A 14,091-nucleotide genomic window follows, 5' to 3' on the forward strand; every position below is an offset into this window, starting at 1 on the left:
TGTATTGAGCCCCTTGTAGGGCTCCCCACTCAATGGGGAGTCTGTTTCTCCCTCTAACCCTCCTCTCTCATGCTTTCTCTCTCTCTCTCTCTCTCTCTCAAATAAATAAATAAATAAAATATTTAGAAAAATAAAATAAAAAATAAATGGGCAAGAAGAACTGAACCTTAAAAGGAATGAAGGTCATCCAGCTAACTAACGAGAGGGAGGCCAGATCTTAAACTCTAATCTTTGACTTCAAACCCTATGGTTTTCCTATAGCCCTGGGCTGCTTTGCCCCCAAGGAGCAGAGAGACTATGCAATTGACGACCCTCTCTATTCTTGCTGCAGCCACTGCCCTCAAGGTTATCTCTGTCTTAAGACATCTGACAACCCAGATTTTAACTACACCAGCTTTGATTCCTTTGCTTGGGCTTTCCTGTCACTGTTCCGCCTGATGACACAGGATTCCTGGGAACGCCTCTACCAGCAGGTATTGATCTGCATGTCCCCCTGCAGACTGGTTTGGAAGCTAGGGAGTCAGATGCATGCCTACCTTTTCCCTAGAGGAGCCTGGCAACATCAGGGGCCCTCAAACTCTGGATACAGATGTCCTTTCTCTTGACTCTGCAGACCCTGAGGGCTTCTGGGAAAATGTATATGGTCTTTTTCGTGCTTGTCATCTTCTTGGGGTCTTTCTACCTGGTCAACTTGATCTTGGCTGTGGTCACCATGGCATATGAGGAGCAGAACCAGGCAACCATTGATGAAATTGAAGCCAAGGAGAAGAAGTTCCAAGAGGCCCTTGAGATGGTCCGGAAGGAGCAGGAGGTCTGTGAGGGGTGGATGCTTTGTGAAGTCCATTACAAGCTGCACATTCTGGGCAGAGTTCTGGATGAGCCACTTAGATTAAGTCTGTCATTCCCGGGAAATGTAAGAAGATTCACTGTACCTTAAGGACCATTTTAGGTCAGGTGTTCTTAAAAAAGAACCTGATGAAGATCTTGTGCCAGTGATTTATTGAGGGGTGCTCTCAGGAAAATGAAAGAGAAGGAAGTAGGGTGGGACAGGAGAAGAATTAAACAAGAAGGTGGCCTCAGCTAGCGATGACCTTCACCCTGATCCCATGGGGAGCTCTGTGGTATGCTTGTATCACAAAGTTAACTGTACCTCGAGGCAAGAGGGCTGGCCTTCTATACCCCCATACCCACCCCAGCCAAATGTACAGTCAAAGGAAGTACTCTACAGAATAGTGTAGCTGTGATCCATTAGCAGCTAACACTCAAGCAGCTGAAGATGAGTATACTGACCTGGAAAATGGATTTGGGCAGGGCATCAGCAGGGCATCCTAAAGGGTGTGAATGAAAGGGATGACCCAGAGGTGGCTCTTCCTGCTATGCCTCAATCCCACTACCACCCAGGTTCTAATCCTGATCTCCTTTGTTTTAGATACCGTCACCTCTGTGACAGCACATGGGTAAGGGACACATTCATGCTAAGCTCAATCACATGTTGTCGGCTGCAGCTGCTGTTCTCTCTCTTCAGGTGCTGGCAGCACTGGGGATTGACACAGCATCTCTCCAGTCCCACAATGGATCACCTTTAGCTTCCAAAACTGCCAGTGAGAGAAAGCACAGAATGAAACCAAAGGTGTCAGAGGGCTCTACAGACGACAACAAATCACCCCAATCTGATCCTTACAACCAACGCAGAATGGTAAAGTGCTCAAGTTCTATAAAGATTACCCTCCTTTGCAGCTGCCATGGACAATGACTGGAGTAGGAAGACATTTGTAGCAGGGAGATAGCTAGAGGCACAAAGATTAGGAGGATGTTATAGTAACCTCGCCCCAACCAAATGGTGGCCTAAACTAGGATAGGGGCATTATGGATGTGAAAAGGGAGTGGACTGTGACTTTTATTGGGGGTAGGGGACAATAAGACTGGAACTGCAGAATGTGGAAAAAGGAGATAGGAGTCCAGAATGACTCCCAGTTTCCAGAATTGTGTAGTTAGATGGGTGGTGATTCTAAGGCAGGAACACTGGAGGAAGAACCTAGGTTTGTAGGGGAAAGTGGTGAGCCCATATTGGACATGCTGACCTTGAGTTGTCCAAGGACCTGTGGACATCGAAGGTTAGCTTCCTTAAAACTTTCTGATATGTCGGGACGCCTGAGTGGCTCAGTTGGTTAAGCGGCTGCCTTCGGCTCAGGTCATGATCCCAGCGTCCTGGGATCGAGTCCCACATCGGGCTCCTTGCTCGGCAGGGAGCCTGCTTCTTTCTCTGTCTCTGCCTGCCACTCTGTCTGCCTGTACTCACACTCACGCTCTCTCTCTCTCTGACAAATAAATAAATAAAATCTTTAAAAAAAAAAAAAAAAACTTTCTGATATGTAATTCTGTCCAAGGTGCTGAAATCATTTATAAGCTCCTTTCTGACCTTGGAAAGAAGGATTCCAGACCCATCTCTGTGATGCAGTCCAGCCTAAGAATAACTTCAGTACCTCACTTCAGACCCTGTAACAATTCTGTTCACCACCCAAGCCTTCTACATCCCACTCCAAGATTCCCTATACTCACCAAGTTTCCTCCCACCACCTCACTCTCCCTTGAAAGTCCTGTGTACCCCAAATATGCCCTTTCCAGAGACCTAAGAGATGATAACTCCTTTGTTAACAGTATGAGAAAGGGGATAAACACGGCTATTTTTTAGGCCTCTTGACCTTCACTTCCCTCTCGGTCTCTCTTCCTGTGCTCATCTGAAGAATGTTCTACTTCTTATAACACAGTCTCTACAATTCCTCGACTTATGGTGTGCCTGTATGTACATAGACATGCTCACGTGCACACGGGTCTCAGGGACATAAACACCTCAGCATTGATCAGATTCTGGGCCCTTCCCTTCCTTGCTCTGCCTCTTTTGAGCAGCACCTGGCATGCACAAAGTACAGATCAGAAGTTGTTTGAAAGGGGATTTGACCAGGATGAATCACAGCTTCCATGGAAATGTCGGTGATACTGTGCATGGGGCTTTAATTCCCCTCATTCAGTCAGCCCCACATAGATTAGCACCTGGATGTCCAGTAATTGTTTGGGTGTGTATGTGCTCATCTCTCCAAATAGATTTACCTTCAGATGGACAAGAGAGGAGCTCATCTTGGTAATGCAACAATACTAAGTGCAGTGGTGTAAAGAGATGACTAAAACGTGGTCCATTTCCCAAGGACGTCTACTTGGTGGAGGAGACAAATAGAAAAACAGTTTATGTGCTACATACTATATTAGGGAAACACACATGGTGTTTTGGGGATAGAAGAGGCACCCTCTCTTATGGGGGTGGAGGTGTATCAGGAAAGGCTTCATGAAGGAGGAGATATTTGAAATGAATAGCAAATAGTAAGTATGGGTTCCTCCAGTAACTGAAGACTGCAGAGGAGGGGAAGATGAGTATTTTTCAGGCCTAAAAGAGAACATGTATGTGCAAAGGCAGGGAAGCACTATTTGGATACTTCTTTACTGTTCACTAACGGATTGGAATTCGCTCAAGAGGGCTTCCCCTTCTTCTTTTCCCAGGTGTGCTCTTGTAGTAAAGCGACTATAAGCAGTTTTTACATAAAGCCATTTTCTAACTAGCAGCTGTGAGTGAGAGGTTGAGGGTAGCAACGAGGAGAGACACAGCAACGGTTTCAAGGAAACCACAGGACTCCAGCTGGTCTGCTTGGATGATGCATTTTGAGGCAACTCTAGCACTTAGATTCAGAGGTCATTGCCCACCATTTGTCAAATAGGTCAATTCTGAAATATTAACTGGTGGTCACGGAAGCACTACTTGTCCAATATGGGACCAAAATCTTCTTCTTAGTTTCTTCATTGGTTTGCTTAGTGCCCAACAGCAAGTAACTCAGTCATCCCATTTTTATTTTTTATTTTATTTTTTTTTTAGTCTTATTTATTTTATTTATTTTTTTAATTTAAATTTTGAGAGTTAATGTACAGTAACATTCTTTTTTTTTTTTAATTTTTTATTTATTTTCAGCGTAACAGTATTCATTGTTTTTTCACCACACCCAGTGCTCCATGCAATCTGTGCCCTCCCTAATACCCACCACCTGGTTCCCCCACCCTCCCACCCCGCCCCTTCAAAACCCTCAGGTTGTTTTTCAGAGTCCATAGTCTCTCATGGTTCACCTCCCCTTCCAATTTCCCTCAACTCCCTTCTCCTCTCCATCTACCCTTGTCCTCTATATTATTTGTTATGCTCCACCAATAAGTGAAACCATATGATACTTGACTTTCTCTGTTTGACTTATTTCACTCAACATAATCTCTTCCAGTCCTGTCCATGTTGCTACAAAAGTTGGGTATTCGTCCTTTCTGATGGAGGCATAATACTCCATAGTGTATATGGACCACATCTTCCTTATCCATTCATCCGAGTCATCCCATTTTTAATAAAGATTTGCCAGATCTGCTCCTTTACTTCAAAAGTGGGAAGGATTTGTGGATTTTTTTTATGAGTTCCATAATCCTTGGACATATATTCTAGGTAAAGAGTGCCCTGTTTAAAATACTGAGATTGCAATGATAGTTGCTGAATAGGACCGGGCTCCAAATAATCCAGAAAGGAAACTTCTGTTCTGTGGGGTAGGGGAATAAGTAAGGAGGACTCTAATGGACAAGATGTCCCAACTTCAGTAGTTTTGTTACCAGAAGGAATTAAGGATAGGGGAAACATTTAGCAGTATGATCAGAGTTTACTGGGAAGTCAGTGTGTAGATCTTCAGAAATACTTCAGATGGTCTAGGACAGAACTGATAACTTGTTATGGTCAAGTTCCCACGGTGGTCAAGGGTACTACCCAACCCAGGCTCCAGGGGCTCTGGGCCTGTGAATTAGCTCCTTTCCTCCGGCAACTCTAAGCCTCACAGTTCCCTCAGTGGTAGATTTTGATGGAAAATGTTTATTGATTTGGAGGAATGGCATTATTCTTCCAGGAAATTAGGCTGTAACTCTCCCTTCAATCTCCCCATTGTTGACTATTCAAAGTTTGCCTCAAGGGCTCCTTGAAACTCATTACATTACAAAGCTCTTGTCTCCTCTGCAACACAAACTCTCAGGTTTATATATGCTGGATCTAATGAATTGCACAACCTAATTTTCAGACAATAAAGTGCACTTGTTCATTCAACAACCATTTACCAGGCTTGTCCCAGTACTGGTGTGCATAATAGTCTCCTCAGGCCTCAGCTTTACATGTGGGACAAGGAATTTAAGACAGCTTTGTCCAGCCCCATGGCAAATGCTGGTAAAGACTAATCCCTTTGGGTGGCAAGGTTGTCTTCTGATGTTCTTGGCCGTCATGACCTATTTGCTGGTCTTAAGCACTCTATAATCTCTCATCTCTCCTGGCCTTTTCCCAGGCTATGTCAAAAATATTCTTTTCCCTCATTCTCTTCCCATGTTTACCTTGACTATGCCTTAGATTTGTGTCTTTAGTTTTCTTTTGGAAATTCATGAGAATAAGGGCAGGGGAATGGGAGTGGGTGGAGGAAGTGTTGGGCTCCAGATTTGCCAGCAAGCTGATCTTCCAGCCTGCCTTTATTTCTTGCTCCTTTGGGGCAATACCCAGTCTTTCCTAGGCCTCACCTCTGGGAGACGCCGGGCTAGCCATGGGAGTGTGTTCCATTTCCGTGCCCCTTGTCCGGATACTTCATTCCCTGATGGGGTCACAGAAGATGGAGTTTTTCCTGGAGACCGTGAGAGTCATCGGGGCTCCCTGCTGCTGGGTGGGGGTGTTGGCCAGCAAGGCCCCCTCCTTAGGAGTCCACTGCCTCAACCCTCTAACCCTGGGCCAGGACATGGAGAAGACGGACACTCCACACTGTCCACTGGTGAGCTTGCCCCTGGGGGCATCGAAGTCTCGGTAAGTTTGTCAATGCTCCAGACTCTTGGGCTGCTCTCCAGGTAGAGGCCAAGAAACCCTGAGTGTCACCCATGGAAGGGTCCTTTAGGCAACACTCTGTCCAACATTTCCCAGCTACCCTCATTTTACAGGCAGGGCAGGTGAGAGCCAGAGAGAGGGGTTGGGTTTACCTGAGGTCAAACAGGTTCTCTGGTTTACTCTGCTGTACATAAATATAAATTACTTCCCAGTTGATCCCCCTTTTTTTTCAGTGTTCCTCTGCCCCCACTCACTATCACTGCTTTAGAGACATGAATATGAGAAAAATGGAAAGTTCTCTTTCTGCCTGTAGCTCTGTGCAAACTATGCTGGGCTTAGCACATGGAATCCAGTGAAATTCTGGGAGGTGCCCTACACAGATATTAGCAAAAGCAAAGTATCCCTTGCTTTACTCAGAGAAGCAATAACTTGCCAAAATGTACAAATTAGGCAACAGCGACTAACTGGCAAGCACTCTTAATAGAATAATGGCAGAGTACAATAGCAAACCAGGGACTCCTTATTAAATTGAGAGCTGTGATTTAATTTGAACTCTCCCTTTAGTTTCAGTAATGATGCTTCTAGTGTTTTTCATTTGCCCTCTCTGTCTAGCCAGGGACACAGAGAAGTCTGCAAACAGACTTGTAAACTGACCGTGTATGGCTCTGCGACTTGTTTAAGTCCTACCGGGTTACCTTAGCTCCATCTCTGACTGGATGCCATGTGATCCCAGCTAGAAACAGATGAACCATTCCAATGGGCAAGTGGGGAGAGTTTATTGAAGTATTTACAGAGGTGCGCACTGGGCTCAGAACTAAGGAGGGACAGAGAAACATCTAGAGATGAGCAGTAGGGGGGAGCTGTTACATGCTCAGGCTGAAGAGGTGAGAGGAAGGACCAGCGAGAGCTGGGTGGCCCAGCAGAACTTGTGAACCAGGTGGAAGATCACAGCCACTACCCAGCCACAGCTCAGCAAGGAAGAAGCCAGGTGACACCCTACTCCTCTCTCCTTCCAGACTCTGATCTTCTGTGTGTGTCTCCCATTGGACAAGTCTGACCAGAATGGGAGGGCCAGGGTGATGCTACTCGTACAGAAAGCACCTCATTAAAGAATTTCTCCCTAGATTTCTAACTCTCTGAGATATTCTGGCTTTTGATTCATTTTAATTAAATTACTTGGCTAGTGCAAGATTAACTCTTTAGGCTCTTCTGTGTCACATGGATGTGCGTTTCAATGACAGGTGTGTCACTTACCAGCGGAGCCACCTGTAACAAGTCCCTTAAATTCTCAAGCCCCCATGTCTCCCATTTAAAAAGTTTCTAAGTAGCTGAAGGGTTAAATAGAATCATAAAGGGCCTGCACTGGTACACAGGTGTCTGACAAATTACAATACCTTTAGCATCTCTTGTTGAGTTCTCATTGTTGAAAACTTTCTGAACGTTCTTTATATGTATTAAGGCACTTTCTACTGTATACCTATGAGCTTCATCTATGGGAGGTGCTCAATAAATGCTTGTCAGATTTGGATTCGGAATGGGTGTGCAGCCCTGAATCAGCTGCTGTGGGCCCAGGATTCCCCACAGCCAGGGTAGTGTGTGACCAAACTTAGAGGCACAGAACCCAGATGGAACTTCCAGTGAAGACCCAAAGAGGAAAGGTTCAAAGGATTGTGTCAGACAATGAACACTGGAGAATCAAGACACACAAATGTTCCCTTAGAAAGAAAAGGACTGTGTAGAGTTTGGAACTGGGTTGTGTGCTGGGAGGGTAATGAGCCTATTAGAAAGGAGGTCAAGAAAGCCTGTCCTGGAGAGGAATTCTTTGTGAACCCCATACACACAGCAGAGACAAAGTCTTGGAATGACTGCCCGGTCCACCACTCTGGCATCTCCCACTTACGTTGGGTAGATACCTCAGAGATGCTTGAGACAACCCTATCCCCCACTCTGGTGCCCAAGGACCTGTCCTGAGGCAGGAGTTTTCAGAGCCTCAGGTGAGCCCATGTTATAGTGTTAGTTAAAAACCTAGACTCTGATTTTCATGCCTAAGCTCTTATCCCAAGTTCGAGAAGCAGCCCCATTTCCCAAAGCATAACTGTAGAGGATCATAGCTTCACCAGGCAACTTGTGACCACACAAGACTGGCCAATAAGAGGCTGAGTGACCTGTCTTTGCCACTGATGACTTCAGGTTGGGGGAGTATCCTGACTGTTTGTGTCCCAGCAGGCATTTGATGCAGGACAGAAGAAGACTTTCTTATCAGCAGAATACTTGGATGAACCTTTCAGAGCCAAAAGGGCAATGAGTGTTGTCAGCATCATGACCTCTGTCCTTGAGGGTAAGTATCACTCATTGGAACATCCATCCATGGTGCTACAGTGAGTCTGCATTTGAGCAGCAGAGGAGATGTTCCAAACCTGTGTCAAAGATGTCACCCATCTGTGTCCTGGGATCCTAAATACTATTCCTTTTTATGCCCTTCATCCCATCATTCTTTATCAATGTGTGTTTTTTTAAGAATATGGGCAATTTTTTCAAAAACAATAGAATCCAATGAGTTTTTAATGCCCCAGTTTCATCTCTTGTTCAAATTTACATCTGCTTCATATACATTCACAAAACTAAATTTGAGAAAGTGATCTGGCAGGCACCAGAGAATTTCAAGCTACCTCAGGTATGCAAGAAATTTTACAGACCTTTATTTTTAAATACAGCAAAATTATCCTGTCATTTTTCATGGTTGTAACTTTTATGGTTATAACTTAATTTTTATCTCAAACCGACATTATGCTAAGCATTGGAAGATGACTGAAGTCAATTAATCAGTCAATTTAACTAAATTCTTGTTAATTCAGGGCTCCATCAATCAGATGGGAATCCACTTAGCCTCCTCAGGGTTGTATTCCAATTGCTTACACCAAAACAGAAGCTGGAGGAAAAGTGGCACTTGTTCACGACCACCTGACGCTCAAGTTCCCAAAAAGCATGAGTGCATTCTCCTGATCCTGAGTATAAGGCCTGTCTTCTTATCCACCCTTTATTTTGCCTCAGGGTATGGAAAATATAGCCTTCATCCTGTCCAGTTACTTGCCTCGCCTAGACAAATTTAACATGTACTGGGCTGAAGGAGGGAGAGGAAGCTTGGATGCTGGTGTGTTTCTGAGAAAGGGCTCTCTGTGTGCTCCCCTTCCAGTCCTGGGCTGAATCCTAACTGTGAGGAAGGGCATGACGAAACAAAAAAAGAAACAAAGCAAAACAAAACACAAGTTTAAGGGATTTGAAAACAGAACCAATCTATACCTTTCTAGGTGATGCGAGGGGTGGCAAGTCTTAGGAAAAGACCCACATACCCAGCATGTCTTAGAAACTGTACAGTAGAACAGGCAGATAACCCACTTGGGTAGAGAGGGCCTGAGGCAGCCCCAGAGAGTGCCCTGTGGCCTGCATGGCAGGAGAGTAGCTGGAGGGCTGGAGAAGGCAGTGAGTGAGAGGCAAAGAGGGAACGGCCATCTTGGTGACTCTCCCATCAAAGACCACATGGGAACTACAATGACTTGTAAAATACACCTGGCAGTGACGAAGGACCAGCTCATCAGTCCACTGTTGGTGAACCCTGGGCCCTCCAGAACTCAGACTCAACTTCAGATAGTGAAGTAGTAGCAGATATTGAATTAACTAAAACAAGATTCCCAGGTTGGGGACTTCAAGTATATATTGAATTCAATTATGGGGGGGAACTTTTAAGTTACATTTCTTGCATACATGAGTTTGTGTTTTGGGAAATGTGTACACATTTCAGTAAAAACCGTGTGTACATATTGTACATATTCTTTCTTATTATTTTCCCTCATTGATCATTATTTTAAAATCACTTTTCTTTTATTAATTTTTATTTATTTTTTAAATTTGTTTTCAGTGTTCCAGAATTCATTGTTTATGCACCATACCCAGTGCTCCATGCAATATGTGCTCTCCATAATACCCACCACCAGGCTCACCCAACCTCCCACCCCCCACCCCTCAAAAATCACTTTTCATTGTAATAGTGTCTGTATGCCTAGCATTTTTCATGGCTGCGTAGAATGTTAACATGCTGCTATGCCTGTGATTTTTTGTTGGCCTGGTGAGTTGCTTGGATTCTTTTTTCTTTTTGCTATTAGCCATCAAACAGTTAATGTTAAATACAAACAGCTTGCTTTTTCATTTATTTGCCAGAACTTTCAAGCTTCCTCTTCCTCTTTTTTTTTTTTTTTCATTTATTTACTCTTCAACAAGCATTTGTTCAGCACCTGCTTTATGTTTGGCATTATTCTGGTGCTGGGAATTCAGTGGTGAACAAGATAGAAGCCAGCACACATGGAATTTACATTCTGGGGGCCAGAGCATACAGAAAATTTAAAAAAGTAGATTTTCAGGTAATGATAAGAAGTAGGGGAAAAAATAAAGTAGGGAAGGAAATGGGAAAGACAGGACTACAGAGGGGCTATTTCAGATAATGTGGATGCAAAAAGCCATTCTCCCTAAGGAGACCAGAAATCTGAATGAAGTAAGGGATTCAGACTTAAGAGAAAGTAGGGGAGAGAGTTCCATACAGATGAATGGCACATGCAATGTATTGTGGAGGAAAGAGACAAGAATTAACAAAAAGAGTGTTCCAAACACATCCCAACCCAGGTAAGAACAAAAGAGGTCTCAGAATTGATGAGAAGCAACAGAGCATGATAGTTAAGAACACAGACCCTGGAGCTAGACTGCCTGGGTTTGCTTCCTGGCTCTGCCACGCAGGGTAAGCTGTGCAACTTTGGATCTCCATTAACTGTTCTATGCTTCAATTGCCTCACCTGTAAAATAGTGAAAATGTATTTATCTTGTAATGTTTTTTGAGGATTAAGTGAGTTAGCATAAGTAAAGGGTCTAGATCCACAACTGGCACTTAGTAAATGTTCAGCAGATGTTGGCTATTCTTATTTACTCAGTAGTAAACGAGTGCAGAGATGTACCTGTTTCATTCATGGTTAGATTCTAGAACCTGAAAGAGCAGTGCTTAGCATACTGTAGACATTCAACAAACAGTTGTTGAATGAATGGTGAATGAGAGTGACACACAAAGGTGACATTTGGGGGTGATGCTTATTATAATGACCTGAATGGATCGATAGGAAGAGAATAAGGAATGGCCAAATATCCTGAGGTAGGACAGACTTCCTCTCGAGGAAGAATAGACTAGGAAAAGCAGGAGACACACTGATATTTTTAAGACAATCTGGATAAAGACAACTTCAGATTAGGGCAAAGAGGTCAAAGTTGTCTGAGCATAGGGCAGATGACTTCTGATCTTCTCTGGTCGGACATTATACCCACAACACTCACAATATATGAAGGGTACTTGGCATTGTCCGAGTTGTGTTGGAATTTACAGAGGCCACCACTTTGGGAGTGATTGTGCCTGAGAAGGTTTGGCCCAACCCAATAAGAACTTGGCTATTCACTGAGCTCAGGGCACATGAACCATCTATGCTTGGCACACAAGCTAAGATTTGACAGTTGTCCAGACTAGAAGACCAGAAGCAGGGGCATAGCAGCAACACAACCCAGTCTCTACCCTCATGCTGAGTAGGAGACAGGGACTTGGAATAAGTTATTACCAGTGTGCTGAGTGTCTTGAAGGAGAAGTACAGGATGCTAAAGGAAATATGGTAAGTTTAGCCTGGAGTTAGGGAAGTATTCCAAGCAGAAAGGACAGCAAAATCTCTGAAGCAGAAGAGAGCTTAGTATTTAAAGAAATGAAAAAGCCTGATGTTGGTGGGAGCACAGAGAGTAAGGAGGAGAGGGGCTCAAAATAAGGCTGGAGAGATGGACTGGGGCCAAACCCACAGAATTTCCTATACCAAATTAAGGATTTTGGGCTTCATCCTAAGAGCAGTAAGGTGCCATTAAGGGATTGGAGGCAAGGGAGCTACATTTGCATTTTGTAAAGGTTACTCTGAATTCGTGTAGGGAATGGAATTAAAAGGGGAAGAGTGTTGGCAAGGAAACCAGTTGGGAGGAAACCAGCTGAGAGATAGCAGTGCCTGGACTCTGTGGTGGTAACAGTAAGAGTGGTGGGAATTGGGAGGATTAAGAGCTATCCCAAGGACCTAAGATTCAGGACTTGGTGGTTCACATGGTTCTGGCATAAGCAACTGAAGGGATACTGGTGCAACAGCTTATAAAAGGAATACTTTAGTGGGATTCACTGGGGAAAGATGAGAGGGAAGATCATGAGTTGAGTCTGGGACATAGCAGGTTTCAGGTGTCCTTGGGGCATTCAGGTAAGAATTTCCAGGAGGAAGTCAGATTTGCAATAAAGGGTCTAGAACTTAGAAGATGAGGACAACCTAGAAATACATATTTGAAAGCTTTTTGAATGTAGATGATAATTTTGGAAAGGTGCAGGTGGATAAGATGACAGGGGAATTGAGTAAGAAAAGAAGACCTGGGACAGAGTTCTGAGGAAACTATAATGTTTAGTGATTGAGCAGAAGAGATAAAGTCAGTAGACAAAGCTGAGAAGGAATGTCCAGAAATAGGAGAAGACCCAGAAGAATACAACACAGACCTGGGGTCTGAATTCCTTCAGGAAGAACAGAAAAGTCAAGAGCATCAAAAGATGCTGTAGAAAAGTCTGAGAAGAGTCCGGGGCTTTAGTTATAGGGATGCCTTCGGTGATCTAAGAAGTGAGAATTGGCAGAGTAGGGGAGGAGGTTGAAGAAGGGAGGTGTGGTGGGAGGAGAAGGATATATTGTATATAGACAACTTTTTCAAAAGTTTGCCTGTGAAAGGGAGGAGATAATAAAACATCACCAGGGTCTAAGTAGCCTTGTTTATTTATTTTCTTGTATGGAGTTTTTAAAAAGTATATTTATATGCTAATGGGGAGGATCTGTGAGAATGGGAAAGACTGAAGATAAAGGAAAGAGAGAATATTCAATAGATTTCTGAAGCGACAGGAAAGGATGCACAAGTGAAGAATGTTAAGAGGAGAAATGGCATCTCTAATTGTAGCTGAAGGAAAGGAAGGACTTTCTTTCTGGCTTAAATTTCTGCAGGAGTCTTTCAGGGAAAGAGCTGTGATCACGTTGCAGGCTAGCAAGTGCATGATTCACTTAGACTCTGGGTCTCCCCAGACATTCAAGATCAGCAACAGTTAAGGCTGTTTACAAGGCAGAGTTTTTTCCTGTCTTGCCTCACAGACTTGCGCTTCCTGACACAATGGCGCATCTGCAAGATTTTTTAATGCAACACGGCTTCCAGTGCTTTTTAGTGCCAGCAGAGGTCCAGGGAAGTGCTTGCTTTTGTTTCGCCTAGAGATCGTTGATTTTGCCTCCAGGGTGTGCAAACTGCTTTAGAAAACATACTTTGCCAGTTTATATTGCTGTCATTCCAAGTGTCCTTTCAGAGCATTCTCCTGTACTCTGATTGACCTGTGCTGTATTTGCTAGCCTTTGCACATAACTTGTGATTTGATTTTTACAAATGTTTCCTAGTTTCATTAAAAATAGAGTTTGCATTTCTGTCTCTCAGGTTTGATGCCTTTAGTGGTTTCTGGAAGTAGAGGGGCAGCACATCCTTTTTTTATATTATTATTATTTTGGAAGATTTTTTTTCAGTTTTCGAGGTATAATGACAGAACTGTAAAATATTGAAAGTGTACATTGTGATGATTTGATACATGTATACATTGTGAAAGGCTTTCCCTATCTAGGTTATGAATACATCCCTCACACCTCACACGTTCATCTCTTTTTTTTTTAAATATTCCACATAGAAGTGATACTGTGGAGCATCAGTATTTACCTCGCTCTGTCTGACTTACTTCACTTGGCATAATGTCCTCAAGTTTAAGGGTAAACACCAATATTTCCTTCTTTCTTGTGGCTGAATAATATTCCCGTGTTGGGAGGAGGGTGTATGGGCGGGTGGGTGTGTCTCACATCTTCTATATCCATCTGTCTATTGATGGACACTTAGATTGTTCCATATCTTGACTATTGTGAATAGTGCATCAATAAACATGGGGAGAACAGATGTCTCTTTGAGATACTGATTTCATTTCCTTTGGAACTAACATAGTAGTTCTATTTTTAATGTTTTGAGGAATCTCCATACTGTTTTCCACAGTGGCTGCACTA

At 43.6% G+C, this 14,091-nt stretch overlaps 1 protein-coding gene across 1 annotated transcript in view; it reads left to right on the top strand.

The window, feature by feature from the left end:
• Nucleotides 1-14,091, top strand: part of SCN10A (sodium voltage-gated channel alpha subunit 10) — a gene marked incomplete at its 3' end in the record, with an annotated part of 115,452 nt that overhangs the window by 53,338 nt on the left and 48,023 nt on the right. The window contains 5 exon segments of the mRNA XM_080798669.1: nucleotides 332-473; nucleotides 614-811; nucleotides 1,526-1,696; nucleotides 5,609-5,902; nucleotides 8,147-8,258. Coding sequence (XP_080654795.1) covers nucleotides 332-473; nucleotides 614-811; nucleotides 1,526-1,696; nucleotides 5,609-5,902; nucleotides 8,147-8,258 — 917 coding nt within the window.

The sequence above is a fragment of the Martes martes genome (genome assembly GCF_963455335.1).
Source record: "Martes martes genome assembly, chromosome: 1".
NCBI lineage: Eukaryota > Metazoa > Chordata > Mammalia > Carnivora > Mustelidae > Martes > Martes martes.